This window comes from Apus apus, chromosome 27 (genome assembly GCF_020740795.1).
Source record: "Apus apus isolate bApuApu2 chromosome 27, bApuApu2.pri.cur, whole genome shotgun sequence".
NCBI lineage: Eukaryota > Metazoa > Chordata > Aves > Apodiformes > Apodidae > Apus > Apus apus.
This window is the reverse complement of record NC_067308.1, coordinates 1,944,872-1,966,259: the sequence shown is the minus strand read 5'-3', so window position 1 is coordinate 1,966,259 and position 21,388 is coordinate 1,944,872. Positions and strand designations below refer to the sequence as shown.

Sequence of the window (21,388 nt, the reverse complement as noted above, 5' to 3'; positions counted from 1 at the left end):
TGTGCTGAGTTGATGTCTGTGACACCAAATCCTTTTTCTTGCCCCTCACATAACCCAGATTTAAGGTTTCCTTGAGGAAGAGGATCTTCAAAGAGAAAGAATAAATATGCCCTGAAAGAACAAGTGTGCTGTATGGCACAAGGATTGACTACAGTTATTTTTTCCAGACTATGCAACTGTGTTGGGTTTTTTAATCAGCATTAGAAACATGAAGGTGTTTTTCATCAGCCTATCAAACAAGAAGTTCTCAAGTGGTACATTTCAGAACTTAGGACCCATGGCCTTCGCTTTACATTCTTCCATTGAAGAACAAGCTCAGTTTTTCTAATGTTTATTCTAACTTAATCTTGAAAAAAATTGGAAGAGTAAATCACAATTTGTCATACTGATGACATTCTTAGGTTTCTTGTTTGTTTTGGCTTCTTGGTTGGTTTGTTGTTGTTGGTTTTGGTTTTTTTGTGTTCTGTATTTTTTACCAAGTCTGTATTGGGATGAGTTGAGTATTGGGCCAATCTGGAATATCCAGTCACTGATCTCCCTTGAGTTTCGAATTTAAGTGAAAATCTCTTACTAGCAAAGAGAGTCACTAGGTATTGAAACTCTCATTGCATCAAGAGATTGTGCCCTGGGAATTTCTTTTTGGTAGAATAATTAATATTTAAATCAGATGGTGAGCACATGGATCATTCATCCTTGACATCTTTCTTTATATCACTTTTCTTCAAGAGATCCATCATATTTCAAATGGAACTTAGAAAGCTGGAAAACAAATGTTCCTGATGTAATTAAATATTATGGATATTATATATGGTACATCATTGATACCATATCACTTTTCAATTCCAGCTATTCTGAATGGAGTTACTCCACCTCCTTGACTGGTGAATGACCTAAACGTGACGTGTAGAGCAGCACAGATCTGTTCCATTAAATTTGCATTACTTAACTATTGTTTCAAATCTCTGACAAATTATAATTCACTTTAGATACTCTGCTTTCTCTCTCCAATTTTACTGAAATGGTTTTCAAGTTATTTAACTCTCTATGTTCCCTGCTGCCATTCTGCATTTTGGGTTGTTAGAAATAAAGGTTTGCAGCATCCTACTTGTTTCTAGCAAGTGGGATTAAAAAGTGTCTTTCTAGAACCAAATGGCAAGCATGGTTTAAAATGATGGCCTGTTCTGAATATGATACCAGAGATTTTTTTTTTCTTGCTGCAATGAAATAAAGCAAGTTTTAGCACAGCAAATTACACTTCAGAAAATGAAAGTGATCCTTTGATCTTTTCCTTTCCTCAGAGGATCGAATCATAGAAAGGTTAGGGTTGGAAGGGACCTTAAAGATCATCTAGATCCTCCTCCACTCCCTCCTCCTCTCCCTCCTCCTATTCTCCGTGGAGGGGAAAAAAAGCAAATGTATGATCAGTTGGGAGCAAGGTGTGGCAATCCTTTGAGTTGTCCTTTTAAAGGAGGAATAAGGAATTTGAATTAAAATGTATCACTTGCAGTATCCTCAGTTAACCACTAAGACACAAAGAAAAGTAGTGGAAAACTTCTCCTGGGAATATCTGTGTAAAAATTAAAATAATAGGAGAGTACTTCGCACTCCCATCTCTGCTAGCTCTGCTGCTTTCTCAAGCTTGTTGCTGAAAGGCCTCTTAAAATATGGACAGTGTCTTCAGTTACGTCAGCAAAGGGTTTCTCTCCGTTCTCTATTCTTCTGAAGAGCAAATAATCAAACAGAAAAGAGAGGCCTAAAAATGACTAAGGTTCCCAGGTGTTAAGAGAAATAAAAATCAGAAATTCCTGTAGTAGCAGAACAGTGTTCAGTTTGCTTTTTGACACTGAATATGAAACAAGAATTTCTTTTTCAGAGAAGTGTCCCGTGGCTGACAGGTATTGTCTATGGATGGCATACCTTTGGTAAGCCTGAAAACCTCAGCCTTAGACAGAAAAGTAACAGAAGCAAAATTTATATTTAGCACAAGAGGTACATGAGGCACCTTCCCACGCAAGGTGCATGTAGCCAGTGACACAGCAAAGTTGCATTACTAAAGTTTTAGAAGATAGGAAGGCAAGAAGTGATCAGGACAGCCTACTGTAACTCTGAGGTAGTCACAGTGAAACAGCGAAGCAGGCTGGAACTTGCCCTTTTGCTCCATCCCCTTCTTTCTCTGTCAAACTGCTGAGCGCAGTGCTCTGTAGTTCTTTTCTTGCCCTTGATTGTGTAGGGGAGCTCTACAGGAGAGTGCTGATGAAATCACAGCCACTAATTGAAACCTCTCAAGGAAAAAGTAACAAAGCTAAATAAGTCTTTTATTTTTAAATAGCTCAAGAATATTTTCTGCAGCATCTAAGACATAAGTTTTTGTCATAGACTGCTTATTTGTTTACCAGTAGTTAGCTAGAGCTTGTTTTTAGAAAAGACTCAACAAGTCTTGGTGGCAAAAAATCAACAGCAAACAGACTTGTTACTGAGGAACTTGTGTAGAATAAATTGATGCCACAACTACTGAAGCACTTCCTGTGGTTCTTCAGGGTGCTTATTTGAATTATAACTATTTCACCTTCTGGAAGCTGAGGCTTATCTTGTGTTTTCTAATTTGATTCTAGTGTGAGAAGTGTGAGTTTTACAACAGACTTGCTAGGAGATATCCTTGTTCGTTTGAAAGATTGTGTACTCTTAAGCTTTTTGCAAATAAGTACCAATAATAATAACAGTATGTAATAATTTAGTAATAAATTAAGCCATAAGATCATGCTGTGGTGTAACAATTAATGCCTTTTTTCAGAAGAAAAGTCTGTTTTTTTGCTGTTGTTGCTTGTGATGATTCTGGAATGATCAACTGTTAATAGTTTATATCAAAATATATCAGAATCTTAATTCTTCAAATTAGGGATGCAACTCTAGAAACAGTATGTCCACATAAGCAACTTAAAATTTTAAATTTAGCTCAGCGCAAAATTAACAATAATACCAAATTTATGCAAACTTACATGTTTTATGTAATTGCTTTGGGCAGTTCTTTTGTTGGACAGAGTTTTAAGCGTGGCAGTTGTAGCTAGTGATAGCACAGGAATAAATAGTTTTCAAAGCACAGAATGGTTTTGAATGTAATGTAATCTAGGTCTTTTTTAATGGCTCTGCACCTGGATGAACCCTGCCATCTGAAAGCCAGAGTAATATAGAAAGATTCTAGAGCTCTTCACTGAAAATGTGTGTAATCTGAGAAAAACTGGTTTAGACTTTTGTGTGGTATAGTCAGCTTGCATTGCAGCATGAATCATAGAATAGTTTGGGTTGGAAGGGATCTTAAAGATCATCTTGATCCAGATCCAACCCCCGTGCATGGTTAGGGACACCTCCCACCAGACCAGGTTGCTGCAACCCCGTCCAACCTGCCCTTGAACACTTCCAGGGATGTGGAAGCCACAGCTTCTCTGGACAACCTAGGCTGGTGAAGTCCTTACCCTGATGCCTTCAGCAGCTAATCCAAAGATCATCTAGTGGATCCGTCTAGGTGGTCTACGAGGTCCCTTTCAATCCAAACTAAAACATTCCTTGATCTAAAGACATCTAATTCAACCCCCTGCATGGGCAGGGTCACCTCCCACCAGACCAGGCTGCTTCAGGCACCATCCAACCTGCCCTTGAACACTTCCAGGGATGAGGCAGCAACAGCTTCTCTGGGCAACCTGGGCCAGGGTCTCACCACCCTCATAGTAAAGAATTTCTTCCTAATGTCCAACCTAAATCTCTCATCTTCCAGCTTAAAACCAGTACCCCTCATCCCATCACTGTGCACCCTGGTAAAAAGTGATTAAGGGAAAAAGAAATGGAGGTGTCTGTGCAGGAGCCTGAAGTAAGTGTTTGCAGAGATGGATGAAACCCCTACAAGATGTTAGGGGTCTTTTTTATTATTTTTTTTCCTGTGATTTCTTAGTCCTCACAAAACTACCTGCACGAAAATCTGACTTTACACTTTCTCTGATCTAAAACTGTGTTTGTTCAGGTCAGGCAGTGAGGGCCCTGCCCCATGGCACCACAGGAGGGAAAGGCTGAAGGTGTCATACAGAAGCCAAGGGCCTCTCCTGCACCAGTAGCAAAGCACAGCAAGAGACCTGATACACTCACCTGGAAGTTTTGCTGGGCTGTGCTCTGAAAGCTCACTGTGCTGTGGTTTGGACTTGAGATCTCTCCTTCCCATCCCACGGAGTGATTGTTTGCACAAGCTATTTCAGGGAAGCGATGAACCCTTTTTGTCTCCAGAGCGGTGAGACACATCATGGCTGCTCCCCGCCTCCCAGCTCTGTGTTTTGTGAGTCTGAGGGTGGCGAAGGGTGGTGGTGGAAGTTCCTGAAATGTGATGCTTTGGCATCATTTACATAAGACTGTAGCTGCCCCAGAGAAGCTGGGCTAAGTGCCAAACTGCTCCACAGACCAGAGGCTCTTGTAGACCACAGCTTAAAACCAGTAACCCACACAGCTGGTGGGTTTTGTTCTGCTGCAGGAGGTTTGGGGACATCCAACCCCAACTGATGCTTGTGGCCATCCTCCCCCAAAAGGAGAACTTCCGTCACTGATAAATCTTGTGAAATTTTGTTTACTTTCTGGAAATACGTTTGGACTGGCAGGACAGTGATCATAACAGCTGGTGAAGTGGAGCTGCTGGTACCTCAAGGATTTTAGTGTGGATCTGGTGAAGAAGCAAGCAGTAACGGAGGCTGGTCTGAGACAGATGGGTCATCTTTTTCACTAGCCTTTAGATAACTTTCTTAAAAATACTTAGAGCTGGTATGTACCACCACTTATGCTGTGACTGGTGCTGGTAGAGTTGTACTAGTTAGTGCTGGTTTAAGATGAGAGATTTACTTGATTCCCTTGTTTATGAGCAGAAATTCTTTTCTTCCATTGTTACCTTCCATTCAGAAAATATCCTAGTTACTTATTGCTGAAGCTAATGGTTGCGCGCTATCGAAGTTTAGTTTTTACCATTTGCAATAGTCTTATTGTTCCTGTATGATATTTCTTAGTGATAGCAATACCTCCCATTCCTTTCACAGAAAATTTGAAATTTTTAGTAATACAGAATTACAAGAAGGAACTCATACTCTTGGGTTTTTTGGGGGTTTTTTAAATGATTTTGCAGCTACCACAGCAGCCACATCAGTGCAGCCTTTTCTGAAGAAGAAATTTGAATCAAGATTTCTCTATTAACTGTTATGACATGAAAATTTTCCTTGGGAAAAAAAAAATACTGCTACCATTCCCAAAAAACAAACCGTTTCTGTTAATCATACTGATTATTAAGTGGCTTTATGGAAAACAATGAAAATAATTCCTCATAGAAAATACTTGGTTTAAAAAAAGCTGAAAAAACTACAAAATCTGTTTTTTACTTCTTGTCTGTCATCTCAAGAGAAGTTTATTGGTTTGTTTTCCATGTTCTTTCAAATAATTTTCAACGTGCCTAGAAAATTCACTTACCCTAGATAAGAAGGAGACTTTCCAAGGTGAATGCCTTCAGCTTTCAAAGAATGTGTGTTTGATGCTAAAGTCATGCTTTCAAAATTCTGGCATCTCATTTAGATCAAAGCCAGTGTTTGGAAGGATTTTCTAATTTATTTTCTTTAAATATCTAATAAAACTTCCAAGCTCTTTGTTTGGAAACAGAGGATAGGAAAAGGTGAAGCCTGACAAGAGGCATTCGATACCAAGAAACTGTAGGTTGAGAGAGGTCATTCACCCCCTCTACTCTGCCCTGGTGAGGCCACATCTGGAGAACTGGGACCAGTTCTGGGCTCCCCAGTTCAGAAGAGACAGGGAACTGGTGGAGAGAGTGCAATGTAGAGTAAGGAAGATGACTGGCGGATTGGAGCATCTCCCTTATGAGGAAAGGCTGAGAGAGCTGGGGCTGCTTAACCTGCACAAGAGAAGGCTGAGGGAAGACCTTATTAATGCCTGTAAGTCTCTCGGGGTGGATGCAGGGAGGATGGAGCCAGACTCAGTTCAGTAGTTCCCAGTGACAGGACAAGGGGCAATGGGCACAAGCTGGAACATGGTAAGTTCTGTTTACATATGAGGAAAAACTTACAGCAAGGGTGACAAAGCCCTGAGACAGGCTGCCGAGGGGGGTTGTGGAATCTCCTTTTCTGGAGATATTCCAAACCCATCTGGATGCAGCCCTGGGTGATGTGCTCCAGGTGATCCTGCTTTAGCAGGGGAATTGGACTGGATGATATCTGGAGGTCCCTCCCAACCCTGACAATTCTGTGTAATGAGAACACAACAGAAGCTGTCTAGCAGGGCAGCAGACTGGAGAGGGAGAGAGAAGCAAGAAGGAAGATGGTGTGTACACAGGTGGCTCAGCAGACACAGGAGGAAGAGTTGAGTTCCCAAGTCATTATTCAGGTGCATTTTTCAAATGTGTCTTGAGTTCACTGAACAAAGAATAAAATGGTGTTCCAAAGTTGTTTTCAACATTAAAGACCATAGAAAACAGGATGTAAGTCTGTGAAGGCAGTCATTCAGCTTGATCAGGAAGACTCCTTTGATACTGTTTTGTCAAGATCTCTGGCAGTCCCAATCTACCCCAGGTATGTCCAAGAGTGTCAGCTGAAGCAGCTGGATGCCACGTTTGGTGTCTCATAGTGTGTTGTGCTGACTCAGTAGTTTCCATGTAAGTGCCAGGCCTGTATGTGAGCAGAAAGAAACACACCTCTTGTTCCATCCTGGTGGAAAGGGGCAGCTCAGTATTAGGAATGCCTGTTTCTACACTGCAGAGGCTGCCAGCTCAGCACACTGCCCAAGCAGCTATTAGCCACCAGTGTGATCTTGCAGCCCCGAAAGCCAACTGTGTCCTGCATCAAAAGAAGTGTGGTTAGCCAGTCTAGGGAGGTGATTCTCTTACTCTGCTCATGTGAGATCCCACCTGGAACACTGTGTCCAGTTCTGGAGCCCCCAACATAAGAAGGACATAGAGCTGCTTGAGTGAGTCCAGAGGAGGGTGACAAAAATGATCAGAGGACTGAAGCACCTCCCCTATGAAGACAGACTGGGGAAGTTGGGGTTGTTCAGCCTGGAGAAGAGGAGGCTCTGAGGTGACCTTATAGCAACTTTCCAATACCTGAATGGCCTACAAGAAAGCTGGGGCAGGACTTTTTTGCATGGGAATGTAGTGAGAGGACAAGAGGCAGTGGTTTAAAACTTGAAGAAGGGAGATACAGATTAAACATTAGGAGGAAATTCTTTACTATGAGGGTGGTGAGACACTGGAACAGGTTTCCCAGGGAGGTCATGGAAGCCTCATCCCTGGCAGTGTTCAAGGCCAGGTTGCATGAGGCTCTAAGCAGCCTCATCTAATGGGAGCTGTCCCTGCCCATGTAGGGGGTTGGATCTGGATGATGTTTAAGGTCCCTTCCAACCCTAACCTTTCTATGATTCTATGATTTCTATGATTCTGTTTCCCATCTCTAAGAAACTGTCAGACTGAATCCAGCTTGCAGTCTTTTATTGAAGTCAGGCTGGTGTAGTTTACTGAACAAATACTTTGTTCATGATCAGCAGCAATGTTTGCTGTTTATCAGATGATTACAAAAGGAATTCAGGCTGTATCTTTCTTCAGCATAATTAGATATTGGCCAACCACGGAAGTGATCAGTCTAATGCTGACTGTAATCATGCACAGTAAGTACTGTTCAATTGTCTTATTATTTTTTATTGTGGAGGGATGAAGAGCTGTGGCATTGATGCCTTTCACTCTGCATTTAATGTTTGAGGTGGCAGATCCCAGAAGGTTTTCCAATTGCATGTATATGTATCTCATAACGGATGAGAGTCTTCCATTCTCAGACCCTGCTTGGAATGAATGTATCCCATGTATTTCAGAATCATATAGAATCCCAGACTGGTTTGGGTTGGAAAGAACCTTAAAGATCATCCAGTCCCACCTCCTGAATGGGCAGGAACACCTCCCACCAGCCCAGGCTGCTCCAAGCCCCATCCAACCTGCCCTTCAACACTTCCAGGGATGGGGCAGCCAGAGCTTCCCTGGGCAACCTGGGCCAGGGTCTCGCCACCCTCACAGCCAAGAATTTCCTGCTAATGTCTCATCTAAATCTCCCTCTTCCAGTTTTAATCAATTCCTCCTCATCCCATCACTACCTGCCCTTGTCCAAAGTCCCTCCCCAGCTTTCCTGGAGCCCCTTCAGGCACTGGAAGCTGCTCTAAGGTCTCCCTGGAGCCTTCTCTTCTCCAGGCTGAACACCCCAACTCTCCCAGCCTGTCTCCAAAGCAGAGCTGCTCCAGCCCTCCCATCATCTCCGTGGCCTCCTTTGGACTCTCTATAACAGCTCCATGTCCTTGTTATGTTGGAGACCCCAGAGCTGTTCCCAGCCCTGCAGGGGGTCTCCCCAGAGCAGAGCAGAGGGGACAATCCCCTCCCTGGCCCTGCTGGTCACGCTGCTGGTGACAGCCCAGGACACGGGGGGTTTCTGGGCTCCAGTCCATGGTGCCGGCTCATGTTGAGCTTCTCCTCCCCAAACACCTCCAAGTCCTTCTCCTTGGTTGCTCCATCCATTCCCACCCAGCCTGGCTTTGTGCTTGGGATTGCTCCAACCCAGGTGCAGGGCCCTGCACTTGTCCTTATTGAACTTCACGATGTTGGCATGGGCCCACCTCTCCAGCCTGTCCAGGTCCCTCTGGACATCCTCCTTTCCCTTCAGCATGTCACCACACCACACAGCTTGCTGTCATCACCAGACTTGCTGGGAGTGCATCAGTCCCACTGTCCATGTCTCTGACAAAGATGTCAAACAGCACCAGTCCCAGCACTGACCCTTGGGGAGCACCACTCCTTACTGGTCTCCATTTGGACATCAACCCATTGACCACTACTCTTTGTGTGTGACCATCCAGCCAGTTCCTCATCCACTGAGTGGTCCATCCATTGAATCCTTATTGTTCCAACTCAGAGACCAGGATATGGTGCAGGACAGTGTCAGAGGCTTTGCACAGCTCCAGGCAGCTGATGTCAGTTGCTCTCCCCTTGTCCAGCAGTGCCATGACCCCGGTGTAAAAAGCCACCACGTTTGTCAGGCAGGATTTGTCCTTGGTGAAGCCTATGTTGGTTGCCACCAGCCACCTCCACCTTTTCCATGTGCCTCAGCAGAGCCTTTAGGAGGATCTGCTCCATGACCTGGCCAGGCACAGAGGTAGGACTGACCAGCCTGTTGTTCTCTGGGTCTTCCTTTTCTCCCTTTTTGAAGAACGGAAGGAAGATGCTGTGTTTCAGAGATGTGTTGGGCACTGTATGTAAAGAATGTCCTTCCAAAAGAAAATACTAATTTATTGAGATGTTCCTAGTAGGATTTATTGAGATAATGGGTATTGCATTTTTTTAATAATAAATATTTACAGAATAAATATCCAATTTGTTTAGGTCAGCACTGAAAATAACTTTGCAAGTTTCATTTCCTCCCTGTGTGTTGTGTGTGCCCTCCCCTTGCCCCATACAACCAAAAGGCATAATTTGATTTATTTTAGTACTCTGAGCAATCTGCAGGGGCTGAGGGGACCATGGGACATGACTGAGGAGTCCTGATGGAGCTGGGCTGGGCAGGTCGCAGTGCCTGCCTGTCAGTGCACTCTGCTTCTCAGTAGTTTTCAAGGTCTTCAAGTGCTATCACACTTTAAATAGTTAGCATAGTATATTATTGTTAATGTATTTTTTTAATAAACATTCTTTTTGGAGAGTGTTTGTTATTGGGGGTCAGAATAAATGTTTTACATTTGAGGATAGGGAGCAAGTTTGGGTTTCTTTTATACCAGAAAAGATTTGACATGTCCACTGAAATATATTTTCTTTACTAGGGTCATGAAGTGTGTGTTTATATAGATACTCTAGTATCAAAAAGCAGGTATTAACAATCTTAGCATTGTTGAGCATACTGTATTACTCAGGGTCTTTGTGTTCAGTTCCTAAAAGCTATTTTTTATTAACTCCTAGGACCCTTCAAAGTTGTACAAGAAAGCTGGAGAAGTTGCAACAGTTGAAATACATGTGGAAGAAGGTATACAAGTAGAAACAAATCCTTTATCTAAGAAAGTTACCCCCTTGCAATCTGAAATGACAGATTATATAAAGTCATCTCCTCCGACTCTTATCAGTAGCCATAATTCTGACTTAAAGGATAGAACACAAATTAATGGAGCAACAACTGTAACAGAAAAATTGGCTCAACTTATTGCAACTTGTCCTCCTTCAAAGTCTTCCAAAACAAAGCAGAAGAAGCCTGGAAATGGAACTGCATCTGGTTTGGTTAAAGACTCTGGAAAAAAGCTACCAGGAACTATAACTACAAGTGGGTTAGTTAATAAAGATGTAGTAAAGAAATTGCCAGGATCTGGTATTGGTGTTGGAATTGTTAACAAGGACTCAGGGAAGAAGCCATTAGGCATTGGTGGTGCAGCCATATTGATTAAAAAGGACTCTGCAAAGAAACCACAAGCGATTGGCCCACTAATTGGCTTGGTTAACAAGGACTCTGGAAAGAGGCCACCAGGGATCAGCACTCCTACTGGGTTAGTTAACAAGGACTCTGGGAAGAAACAGCCAGTGACCAGCTCTGCAGTTGGATTAATCAGCAAAGATGTTGGGAGGAAACTCCCAGGTATCAGCACTCTGACTGGGTTGACTAATAAGGAGTCTGTCAAGAAGTCAGTAGGGATTGGCACTCCAGCAGGATTGATTCACAAGGATGCTGGGAAGAAGTTGTTGGTAATAAATAGTCCTACAGGACTGGTTAACAAGGATTCTGGGAGAAAGATGCCAGGGACTGGCAATATGACAGTTCTGACTAACAAAGACTCTGGAAGGAAGACACCAGGGAGTGGCAGCCCAATAGGACCAGTTAACAAGGACCCTGGGAGGAAGATGCCAGGAATTAGCAGTCCAGTGGGATTGGTTAGCAAGGACTCTGGAAAGAAGCCAACAGGAATTGGCAGCCCAGTTGGTTTGGTTAACAAGGACTCTGGCACTCTGAAAGCAGACTCTCTTATGCCTGCCTCAGAGCCATTTAAGCTTCCTTGCAATTCAAACCTCAGTAGCCTTGAAAGCCATGAGACAACAGATTTACTGAAGGAAAATACTACTAGTAAAACATTTGAGAAGCATATTATGAGACAGAATAAAGAAAGTATCTTGGAAAAATTTTCAATTCGGAAAGAAATTGCCGAGGTAGGCAAAGAGATGTTTAATGAAGGAGTCTGCGTTCCACAGGATGGTTACTCAACCTGTGAAAAAGGGATTTATGAAACATCTAAGCATGAAAAACAGCCTCCAGTGTATTGCACTTCACCAGACTTCAGAACAGGAGGTGCTTCAGATGTATCGACAGCAAAGTCCCCTTTTAGTGCAGTAGGAGAGGGAAATCTCCCATCACCTTCACCCACAGTGTCTGTTACCACCTTAAACAGGAGCCTCTCAACATCATCTGCACAGTTAGCATCTAACTCTTTGCATTTAAGCTCCACAGCAGATCTCTTAGAAGGTATTTCAGATCAGATTGGCAAAACCCAGTTTTCTTCTGACAGTACACTTCTGAATATCAACAGAACGTTGAACCATACTCTGAGCACTGATTTCAAAGGTGCTGATAATGATGTAAATGAATCAAAAGCTACTTATGTAGAAACTTCAAGAACCAGTCCTTCTATGGGGAAGAAGCCTATTTTGGCAGCTGAAACAAACATTCATGCTACTGTCACTCCTTCAGTAGTTAGTTTTACAAGCTTGTTTAGTAGCAAGCAGTTCCTAAAGATTGGTGCAATAGCTGCATCAGATAAATCCTGCCAGGGAGCAAAAAATCTGAGCACTACTCAGGAAGCAAAACCTTTAAAGAAAAGAAAAGGAAGGAAACCACGATGGACTAAAGTGGTGTCAAGAAACACCTGTCGACCTCCAAAGGGTCTAGAACTAGAAAGGTCAGAGCTTTTTAAAAACATTTCATACAGTGCACTATCCAGCAGTAATTTGGAGCAGGCCAAATTCTTGAAAAACATAGGATCGTCTTCATTTGTGGAGCATGAATTTGTCAAACATCAGTTGCCAAAACTGAATGAAGCTGGTGGACAGTCCCTTGCACTGTTGGCTGAGGCTGACAAGCAAACTCAAAAGTTCTACAGTACTCACAAACAACCTGCTAGTTTGTGTATGTCAGATGATTTCTTACCTGACATGTATAAACCCAAAAGAGGAAGACCTAAATCCAAGGAGATGCCAGAGCTTGAAGGTCCCCCCAAAAGAACTCTAAAGATCCCAGCATCAAAAGTCTTTTCAGTGCAGTCAAAAGAAGAGCAAGAACCTCCAATTTTGCAGCCTGAAGTAGAAATTCCCTCCCTGAAACAGAGCTTATCAGGACAACCTTTTCCTAAAAAGAGAGGGAGACCTAAAAGGCAGATCAGGTCATCAATTAAAATGAAGCCACCTGTTCTTTCTGTGGCACCTTTTGTTGGAACAGATAACTCGAGCAAGATAGAGTCTGAAAGTGATCAACATCAAAGTGGAGATTTTTTTGAGAGAAAGGACCAGCTCCGAGGGCCAGAAGAAGTCCAAAAACCTAATATTTGTAGCATGACTGATTTGGAAGTAGACTCAGACAGAAAAGTTGCCAAGAGAAATAATGGACAGTTAATGAAAACAATTATTCGAAAAATAAATAAAATGAAAACTCTGAAGCGAAAGAAACTTTTGAATCAGATTCTGTCTAGTACAGTGGAACCAAATAACAAAGGGAAAGTGCAATCTAAACTCCACAACACAGTGTCAACTCTTGCTGCCACATTTGGTTCAAAATTAGGCCAGCAAATAAATGTCAGCAAGAAAGGAACAATTTATATAGGAAAAAGGAGAGGAAGGAAACCTAAAGCTGTCTTGAACGGGATTTTGGCCAGCAGTTCTGCCAGTTTGACAGTTCTTGAGAAGTCTGCTCAGCAAGCTCCTGGTACGTCACTAGGACAAGTACTTCCTCATTTGCTGCCTGCAGCAGGTAATAATTCTGAGATCCTTCCATCTCCAGTTTGCTCCCAGTCGTCTGCAGTGAGTGGGGGGCAGAGCCCAGTTAGCAGTGATGCCGGGTTCATTGAGCCCAGCTCGGTGCCCTATCTCCACATACACTCCCGACAGGGTAGTGTCATGCAGACACTTGCCATGAAGAAAGCTGCTAAGGGAAGGAGGAGATTATCTCCACCTACCTTGTTGCCAAACTCTCCTTCTCACCTGAGTGAGCTGACATCCCTGAAAGAAGCCACTCCCTCCCCAGTGAGCGAGTCTCACAGCGATGAGACGATCCCCAGCGACAGTGGAATAGGGACAGATAACAACAGCACTTCGGATCGAGCGGAGAAGTTTTGCGGGCAGAAGAAGAAAAGGCATTCGTTTGATCACGTGTCCCTCATTCCACCTGAAACTTCCACCGTTTTAAGTAATCTGAAAGAAAAGCATAAGCACAAATGTAAGCGCCGCAGTCACGATTACCTGAGTTACGATAAAATGAAGAGACAGAAGCGAAAAAGGAAAAAGAAGTATCCTCAACTTCGAGGCAGGCAGGACCCAGATTTCCTCGCTGAGTTAGAAGAATTAATAAGTCGCTTAAGTGAAATTAGAATAACCCACAGAAGTCACCATTTTATACCCCGAGATTTACTGCCTACCATTTTTAGGATAAATTTCAATAGTTTCTATACCCATCCTACTTTTCCTTTAGATCCTTTGCACTACATTAGAAAACCTGATTTAAAGAAGAAGAGAGGCAGGCCTCCAAAAATGCGGGAGGCCATGGCAGAAATGCCTTTTATGCATAGTCTCAGCTTTCCTCTCTCCAGTACCGGGTTCTACCCCTCTTACGGCATGCCTTATTCTCCTTCTCCCCTTGCAGCTGCTCCCATAGGCTTAGGTTATTATGGAAGGTACCCTCCAACTCTTTATCCTCCTCCACCTTCTCCTTCTTTTACTACTCCCCTGCCACCACCTTCCTACATGCACACAGGCCATTTGCTTCTCAATCCCACCAAATATCACAAGAAGAAGCATAAACTTTTACGCCAGGAGGCTTTCCTCACGACAGGCAGGACTCCGCTCTTGTCAATGAGCACGTACCCCAGTGTTCCACCTGAAATGGCTTATGGCTGGATGCTGGAACATAAGCACAGACATCGCCACAAACACAGAGAACATCGTTCTTCTGAACAACCACAGGTTTCCATGGACACTATAACAGCGAATAGCTCTTCTAGAACAGTTCTGGAGTCCTTGAAGCGCTACAGGTTTGGGAAGGAGGCTGTTGGTGAGAGGTACAAACATAAAGAGAAACACAGATGTCACATGTCTTGTCCACACCTGTCACCTTCAAAGGGTTTGCTAAGCAGAGATGAACAGTGGGTCAGGAGAGAGCCTTCGGAGTCTAATTCGTTAGCGCTGGGATTGCAGACACCGCTACAGATAGACTGTTCAGACAGTTCCCCAGGCCTGTCTCTGGGGGGATTTACTCCAAGCTCTGAGCCAGCCAGCAGTGATGAACACACAAATCTTTTCACAAGTGCAATAGGCAGCTGCAGAGTCACAAACTCTACCAGCACCAATGGACGTAAAAAATTAACTGACAGCCCTGGACTCTTCAGTGCACAAGACACCTCGCTCAGTCGACCTCTCCGAAAGGAGCCCTTACCTTCTGTTGAAAAGGCACTGCAGCCACTGGCAGGTAAGGGAGCTCTGCTGGCGGGTTCTTTCCAATGAGTCTTGTTATTTTATGTTGTGACAAACATCCTAGAAAAAGAGGGCAAGTAGAGGTTTGGGTTTGAGGGAATCTTTCTGAGGTTAATTTCAGCACTTCTCTTGCTTTCACTCTTGAGTGTATGTTCTGTTAAAGCAATGTTCTGTGTGGTGGTTGGTTAACGGCTCCAGAGCTGGGATTGTGTAGGTGCCTCTTCCCACCAGATCTTTCTTGCTTTGTTATAGCAGTATATGAAGTTATGCTAAGGATGCTTTTCCTGAAAAGGCCTTTTCTTTTTTCCTTACAGTTTTAACTCTAGAGAGAAATGAGTTAAAAATTCTTGTGATTTTTGATACTTTAAAAGCCATGTTTCTGTTTGAAGTTTGGTTCATTTGACACCTCCCTGCTCTGACTACATATGTATGGGAGAGTTTCATCTCTTGGTTTTATTTTGGCATTTAGGGTTTTTTTGTTTTGCTTCTTTATTTTGAGGGCAGTTGGAAATGACTGGATTCTTTTACATGCTCATATTTCTTCATTCTGTTTAATTTTACTAAAGCTACTCGAGGCAGGTGGCCATCAGAAAGCCGTGAGATTGCTGGTCCTGCAGCAATGGAGAGAAAAATTCTAAGTGCTAAGTCACCCAAAGGGTTAACTTTGGCTCCAAGGAGGGCTTGGTTGTAGGTCATGCAGTTCTGGGAATTTCCTGAGGATTTCCATTACAGTAAATGATATGACTTGGGTTTTTATGAGGAACAACCTAATGAAAGGAAAAAGCAGAGATGTTTTAAGTGGAAATCTGCTGGTGAAGGTTCTGAATCCCTCTCCTTCTTGCAATATGTTTAACTGGTTACTCAGATGCCATGTGCCACTTCCAGTACATGTATTTGAAAGCTGGGCAAAGAGGAACCTCGTGAGGTTCAACAAGAGCAAGTGCAGAGTCCTGCACCTGGAAGGAACAACCAAATGCATCAGTACAGGTTAGGAGGTGATCTGCTAGAGAGCAGCTCCGTGGAGAAGGACCTTGGAGTCCTGGTAGGCAACAAGTTATCCAGGGACAGCAGTGTGCCCTTGTGGCCAAGAAGGCCAATGGTATCGTGGGGTGCATTAAGAGGAGTGTCTCCAGGAGATCGAGGGATGTTCTCCTCCCCCTCTACTCTGCCCTGGTGAGACTACATCTGGAGTACTGTGTCCAGTTCTGGGCTGCTCAGTTCAAGAGGGACAGGGATCTGCTGGAGAGAGTCCAAGGGAGGCTACGAGGGTGACGAAGAGACTGGAACCACCTGCCTTACAAGGAGAGGCTGAGAGACCTGGGGCTTTTCAGTCTAGAGAGGAGAAGACTGAGGGGGGATCTAATTAATGTTTATAAATACATGAGGGCATCAAGAAGGCAGGGACAACCTCTTGTCACTTGTGCTTTCTGATAGGACAAGGGGCAATGGACTCAAACTCAAGCACAGGAAGTTCCACCTCAACATGAGGAAGAGCTTCCTTCCTGTGAGGGTGACAGAGCCCTGGGACAGGCTGCCCAGAGAGGTTGTGGAGTCTCCTTCTCTGGAGACTTTCAAGACCTGTTTGGATGTCTTTTTGAGTGATCTGCCCTAGTTTTGGTCCTGCTCCGGCAGGGGGGTTGGACTCAATGATCTTCAAAGGTCCCTTCCAACCCCCAGCATTCTGTGATTTCCCACAATGGAAACCAGCTGATTTTATGCCAAGATGGGCTTTCAGCTTTGTATTAATCTCTTGTGCACACTGGATAGCAGAAAACTATTGTTTTTAGAAGATCAGTGTCAAGTTGTATGTTATGTTTTGTTGTGGTTTAACTGTAGTGCTGAATTGTGATTCTGAAACTGGTACCATGAAAGACTTAAATGTTTCTGTGCGCATCAGAATATAATAGCACAGATGGAGAAAAAAACTGTGGTGCATCAAAAATTGTTTATTTATTGAGCCAGGTGCAGCCTAGGTGCATGGTGGAGAGCACACTGAATCCAAGCAGTTTAAATGAGTAATCAGGTACCAGCATCAGGACACACCCTCTAAAGCTGTTCTGTATGATCTGTAGTGGATATTTGTATTTTATTTCAAAGTAGCCTTTATGGAAAGTACACTTCCTTCCCATAGCCTCCTGAGCATAAACCTTCACAGAATCATGGAATGGTTTGGGTTGGAAGAGACCTTTAAAGATCATCTAGTTCCAATCTCCCTGCATGAGCAGGGACACCTCCCACCGGATCAAGGCCCCATCCCACCTGGTCTTGAACACCTCCAGGGAGGGGGCAGCCACAACCTCCCTGGGCAGCCTGTTCCAGCATCTCACCACCCTCCACAGAAAAAAAATTTTTCCTGATGTCCAACCCAAATCTCCCCTCTTTAAGCTTCAAAGCATTGCCCCCTGTCCTCTCACTACACACCCATGTTAAAAGCTCTACCCCAGCTTTCATGTAGGTCCACTTCAGATACTGGAAAGTTGCTATAAGGTCACCATGGAGCCTCCTCTTCTCTAGGCCGAACAACCCAAATTTCCTCAGCCTATCTTCATAGGGGAGGAGGTGCTTCAGTCCTCTGATCATCTTTGTGGCTCTCCTCTGGACATGCTCAAGGAGTTCTATATAACCTCTCCTGGTTGAATTAACTGACAGATCCTTTCTGTTATACGAGATGATGCTAGATACGAGATACAGAGATTGTCTGTGTCCAAGTTGTATTGGATAGAAATGTGTGTGTGTTCTGGCAGACAGGACTGCAGTGAAGGTTGGTGCTGCACAGAAGATGAAGTGCAGACAGAAGCTACGTGCTGTGGGCTCGTGGTGCGAGCAGCCAGCGCCTGCGCGCAGGCTCGGACGCAGTCAGACTTTTGTAGGACGTTCTTACCTGTTCATCTGAAGTTTACAGTGATCTTTGGTGAACTTCTGCAGTCTCAGGCCACGAGTTATTTCACACAGCTAATAGCTTACCCCAGACTGCTCTCGGGGTACAGTACACAATCCTGGGAAGGAAAGGAAAAGGAAAACTACCTCAGCCCTTGGGCAGGGTGCAGTGGGCTTTGGAAGTCATTACTGCCTTCGTTCCACCTGAAAATGAAGGGCAGTGTGAGGTCCGGAGATGCGTGTGCCTTGAGGGCCGGAGCTGCCCGCTCCAGCACACTGGGTTGGGTCGCGAACCCCGCGGTTCGCGCGGGCAGCTCCTGCCCGTGGACGCAGCCGCGTCCTGCTCCTGGGGCAGCCCCGCGCTGTGCTCCGCGGCAGCACGCCCCGCTCCGCTGCCCCGCGGCCTTTCTGCAGCGGCCTTCAAGCCCCGGGGACCGGGCCCGGTTGGGAGCGCGGGGCCGTCCTGGCGGGCAGCGCCCTCCGCCGGCCCCGGCCCCTGCTCGGGGGTCGCTCGGGGGTCGCTGCGGGCCCTGTCAGCGCCATTGGCGTGAGAGGGATCGTACAGAGGCCTCCACCGGCAGCTGCGGAACGTGTGACCCTCAGCCGCTCAGGTACAGCTTGGCCACCCGAGCGCTCCTCCAAAGTCCTCTCACTTTTCCCCCCTACCCCCCCTTCTTCGTTTTTTCTCTATTTTTTTTAATGGCCTGTTCCCGCTTAGAACAGTTCCTGCTGTATGAGTCTCTTCTTTCTCTGATGTCCCAGGTATTTGTGTAAAACTACACTTGATTAAATCAATGCATCTTCTCTTTTCTTAGTAGAAAAATTCATTATGGAGTAAAAAAATAACCAGTTGGCTGCTCTTTCTGACATGCAGCGGCTGTTTGCAGTCTCCCTGCATAGCCCCACTGTAGCATCCTGCTCCCCTGCCAGCTGCAGGACCAGCCGGCACAGGAATCCTTCAGCGCCAGCAGCACTTCTATGTCAGGATGCCGTGCAGGAGATCAAAATCTGCACCAGGAATATGATTTGCTACTTGGGACAGTGTCCAGCTGCCTTATGACTGTGCCCTTGTTCAGAAGAATTAATGAAAAAGAAAATAATTCCTCTGCCCGGACAAGAAGTTTAGAATATTTGGGAAAATTGTACTGTTTATTTACTCTGTCAATCAAAAACATGTCTTGATTGTTACACCCTAAGCTAATAACACCCATGATAAAAAAAAAAATTAAAAATCCAAACTTTTAGGCAAGACAGAATCACAGAATATTAAGGGTCAGGGGGGACCTTTGAAGATTTTCGAGTCCAACCCCCCTGCCGGAGCAGGACCAAAAAACCACACACAACTAGGGCAGGTCACTCAAAAAGACATCCAAACAGGTCTTGAAAGTCTCCAGAGAAGGAGACTTCACAACCTCTCTGGGCAGCCTGTCCCAGGGCTCTGTCACCCTCACAGGAAGGAAGCTCTTCCTCATGTTGAGGTGGAACTTCCTGTGCTTGAGTTTGAGTCCATTGCCCCTTGTCCTATCAGAAAGCACAAGTGACAAGAGGTTGTCCCTGCCTTCTTGATGCCCTCATGTATTTATAAACATTAATTAGATCCCCCCTCAGTCTTCTCCTCTCTAGACTGAAAAGCCCCAGGTCTCTCAGCCTCTCCTTGTAAGGCAGGTGGTTCCAGTCTCTTCGTCACCCTCGTAGCCTCCCTTGGACTCTCTCCAGCAGATCCCTGTCCCTCTTGAACTGAGCAGCCCAGAACTGGACACAGTACTCCAGATGTAGTCTCACCAGGGCAGAGTAGAGGGGGAGGAGAACATCCCTCGATCTCCTGGAGACACTCCTCTTAATGCACCCCACGATACCATTGGCCTTCTTGGCCACAAGGGCACACTGCTGTCCCTGGATAACTTGTTGCCTACCAGGACTCCAAGGTCCTTCTCCACGGAGCTGCTCTCTAGCAGATCACCTCCTAACCTGTACTGATGCATTTGGTTGTTCCTTCCAGGTGCAGGACTCTGCACTTGCTCTTGTTGAACCTCACGAGGTTCCTCTTTGCCCAGCTCTCCAGCCTGTCCAGATCTCACTGAATGGCTGCACAGCCTTCAGGTGCCAATCCTCCCAGTTTTGTGTCATCAGCAAACTTGCTGAGAAGACACTCTGTCCCGTCATCAAGGTCAGTGATAAAGATGTTGAACAGGACTGGACCCAGCACTGATCCCTGAGGGACTCCACTAGTTACAGGTCTGCAGCTGGCCTCTGCACCGTTGACCACCACTCTTTGGGCTCTTATTGTGTAGCAAGTTCTTAATCAATCTCACTATCCATCCTTTTATCCCACATATTCTGAGCTTGCTCACAAGGATGTTATGGGAGAATGTATCAAAAGCCTTGCTAAGGTCAAGGTAGACACATCCACTGGTCTCCCTGCATCTATCCATTCAGCCACAACTTCATAGAAGGATCTCAAGATTTTCCCAAAGATTTCTGGTAAATCAGTTTGGTACATTCCAGGATTCTCCCATCGTCTTATCCCTTGGGATCTCTATTCACACATTGAAGCAAACAGTGCTGATTCGTGGCCTTGAGTTAGAGCAAACCTTCAGTGACCTGAACTCTTCTTTCTTTGGAGTCTGTTAGTAAGCAAAGAGATCATATCTCAGTGGGCAGCAACTAAGCTCATTTATCATGAATGATATTTCAAAGGAAAAGAGTTAAATTATTTTAAATATGCATTCTAGATTTTACCTTCCAGAGATTTCCATGATGTGCAAATTCTCATTGTGCACTGTCATATCTATATTTTCTGCCTACCTAGGTTTTCATACTGGTATCTGAATTTTTAGTATCTCAGCATGTTTGTAATTGCAATATGCATCTTTCTCCATTAAATTTGACGAATTCTACTACCTTTGCATTCAAGAATAATTGGAATTCTCCAAAAGTTTCTGTTTTAGGGAAATAAATTAAGTTACAGTAAGAAAATATGTAAGAAAGAAAATAGAAACAGGGCTTTCCACATGTTACAAGCAAAGATGCCATCACCAGTTTTGTCCTTTAACCTTTCAATAGTCAGGAGATTTGTATAGCTTTTTAAAAAATGACTTGAACTTAATTAGTGGTAATTGTGATTGCTGCTGTCTGATGGTATCTTGCAGTGATGAGCCAAAATCTAATGATTTTTTGGTAATCCCAAGCCTGGGCATTCAGAACATTCAGTGAAGCATGTTTTGCAGGTGCCTAAAATCCAATAACGCACTATCCCTTTCTGTGTGTAGATGATAATCTCTCCCACTTGCTTAGACCCCAGGGGGGGTTTACATAATTGCCATGGCAGAAGTTTTATTTTTTGGTGTATGACAGGGTCTTAAAAAGGAAAAGTTAATATAGAATCATAGAATTGTCAAGGTTGGAAAAGACCTTCAAGATCATCAAGTCCAATCATCCCCCCTATAACCCTCAGCCACTAAATCATCTCGTGAAACACCACGTCTGCCCTTTTTTGGGCATCTCCAGAGATGGTGCCTCTACCACCTCCCTGGGCAGCCTGTTGCAAGGCCTCATCACTCCTTCTGGGAAGAAATTTTTTCTAATATCCAGCCTGAACCTCCCCTGGTGCAGCTTGACCCCATTTCCTCTTGTCCTATTACTGGTCACCAGGGAGAAGAAGCCAACACCCACCTCACCACAACCTCCCAGTACCAGAAAGGCATGGACATACTGAGTCTGGTGAAAAGCCACAAAGATGACTGAGGGATT

The 21,388-nt window shown here is 44.5% G+C and overlaps 1 protein-coding gene across 2 annotated transcripts in view; it reads left to right on the top strand.

The window, feature by feature from the left end:
- Positions 1-21,388, top strand: part of ASH1L (ASH1 like histone lysine methyltransferase) — a 73,368-nt gene that overhangs the window by 10,902 nt on the left and 41,078 nt on the right. For both annotated transcript variants that reach the window (XM_051641248.1, XM_051641247.1), the window contains exon 3: positions 10,007-14,756. In XM_051641248.1, coding sequence (XP_051497208.1) covers positions 10,007-14,756 — 4,750 coding nt within the window. The remainder of the gene's footprint in view (positions 1-10,006; positions 14,757-21,388) is intronic.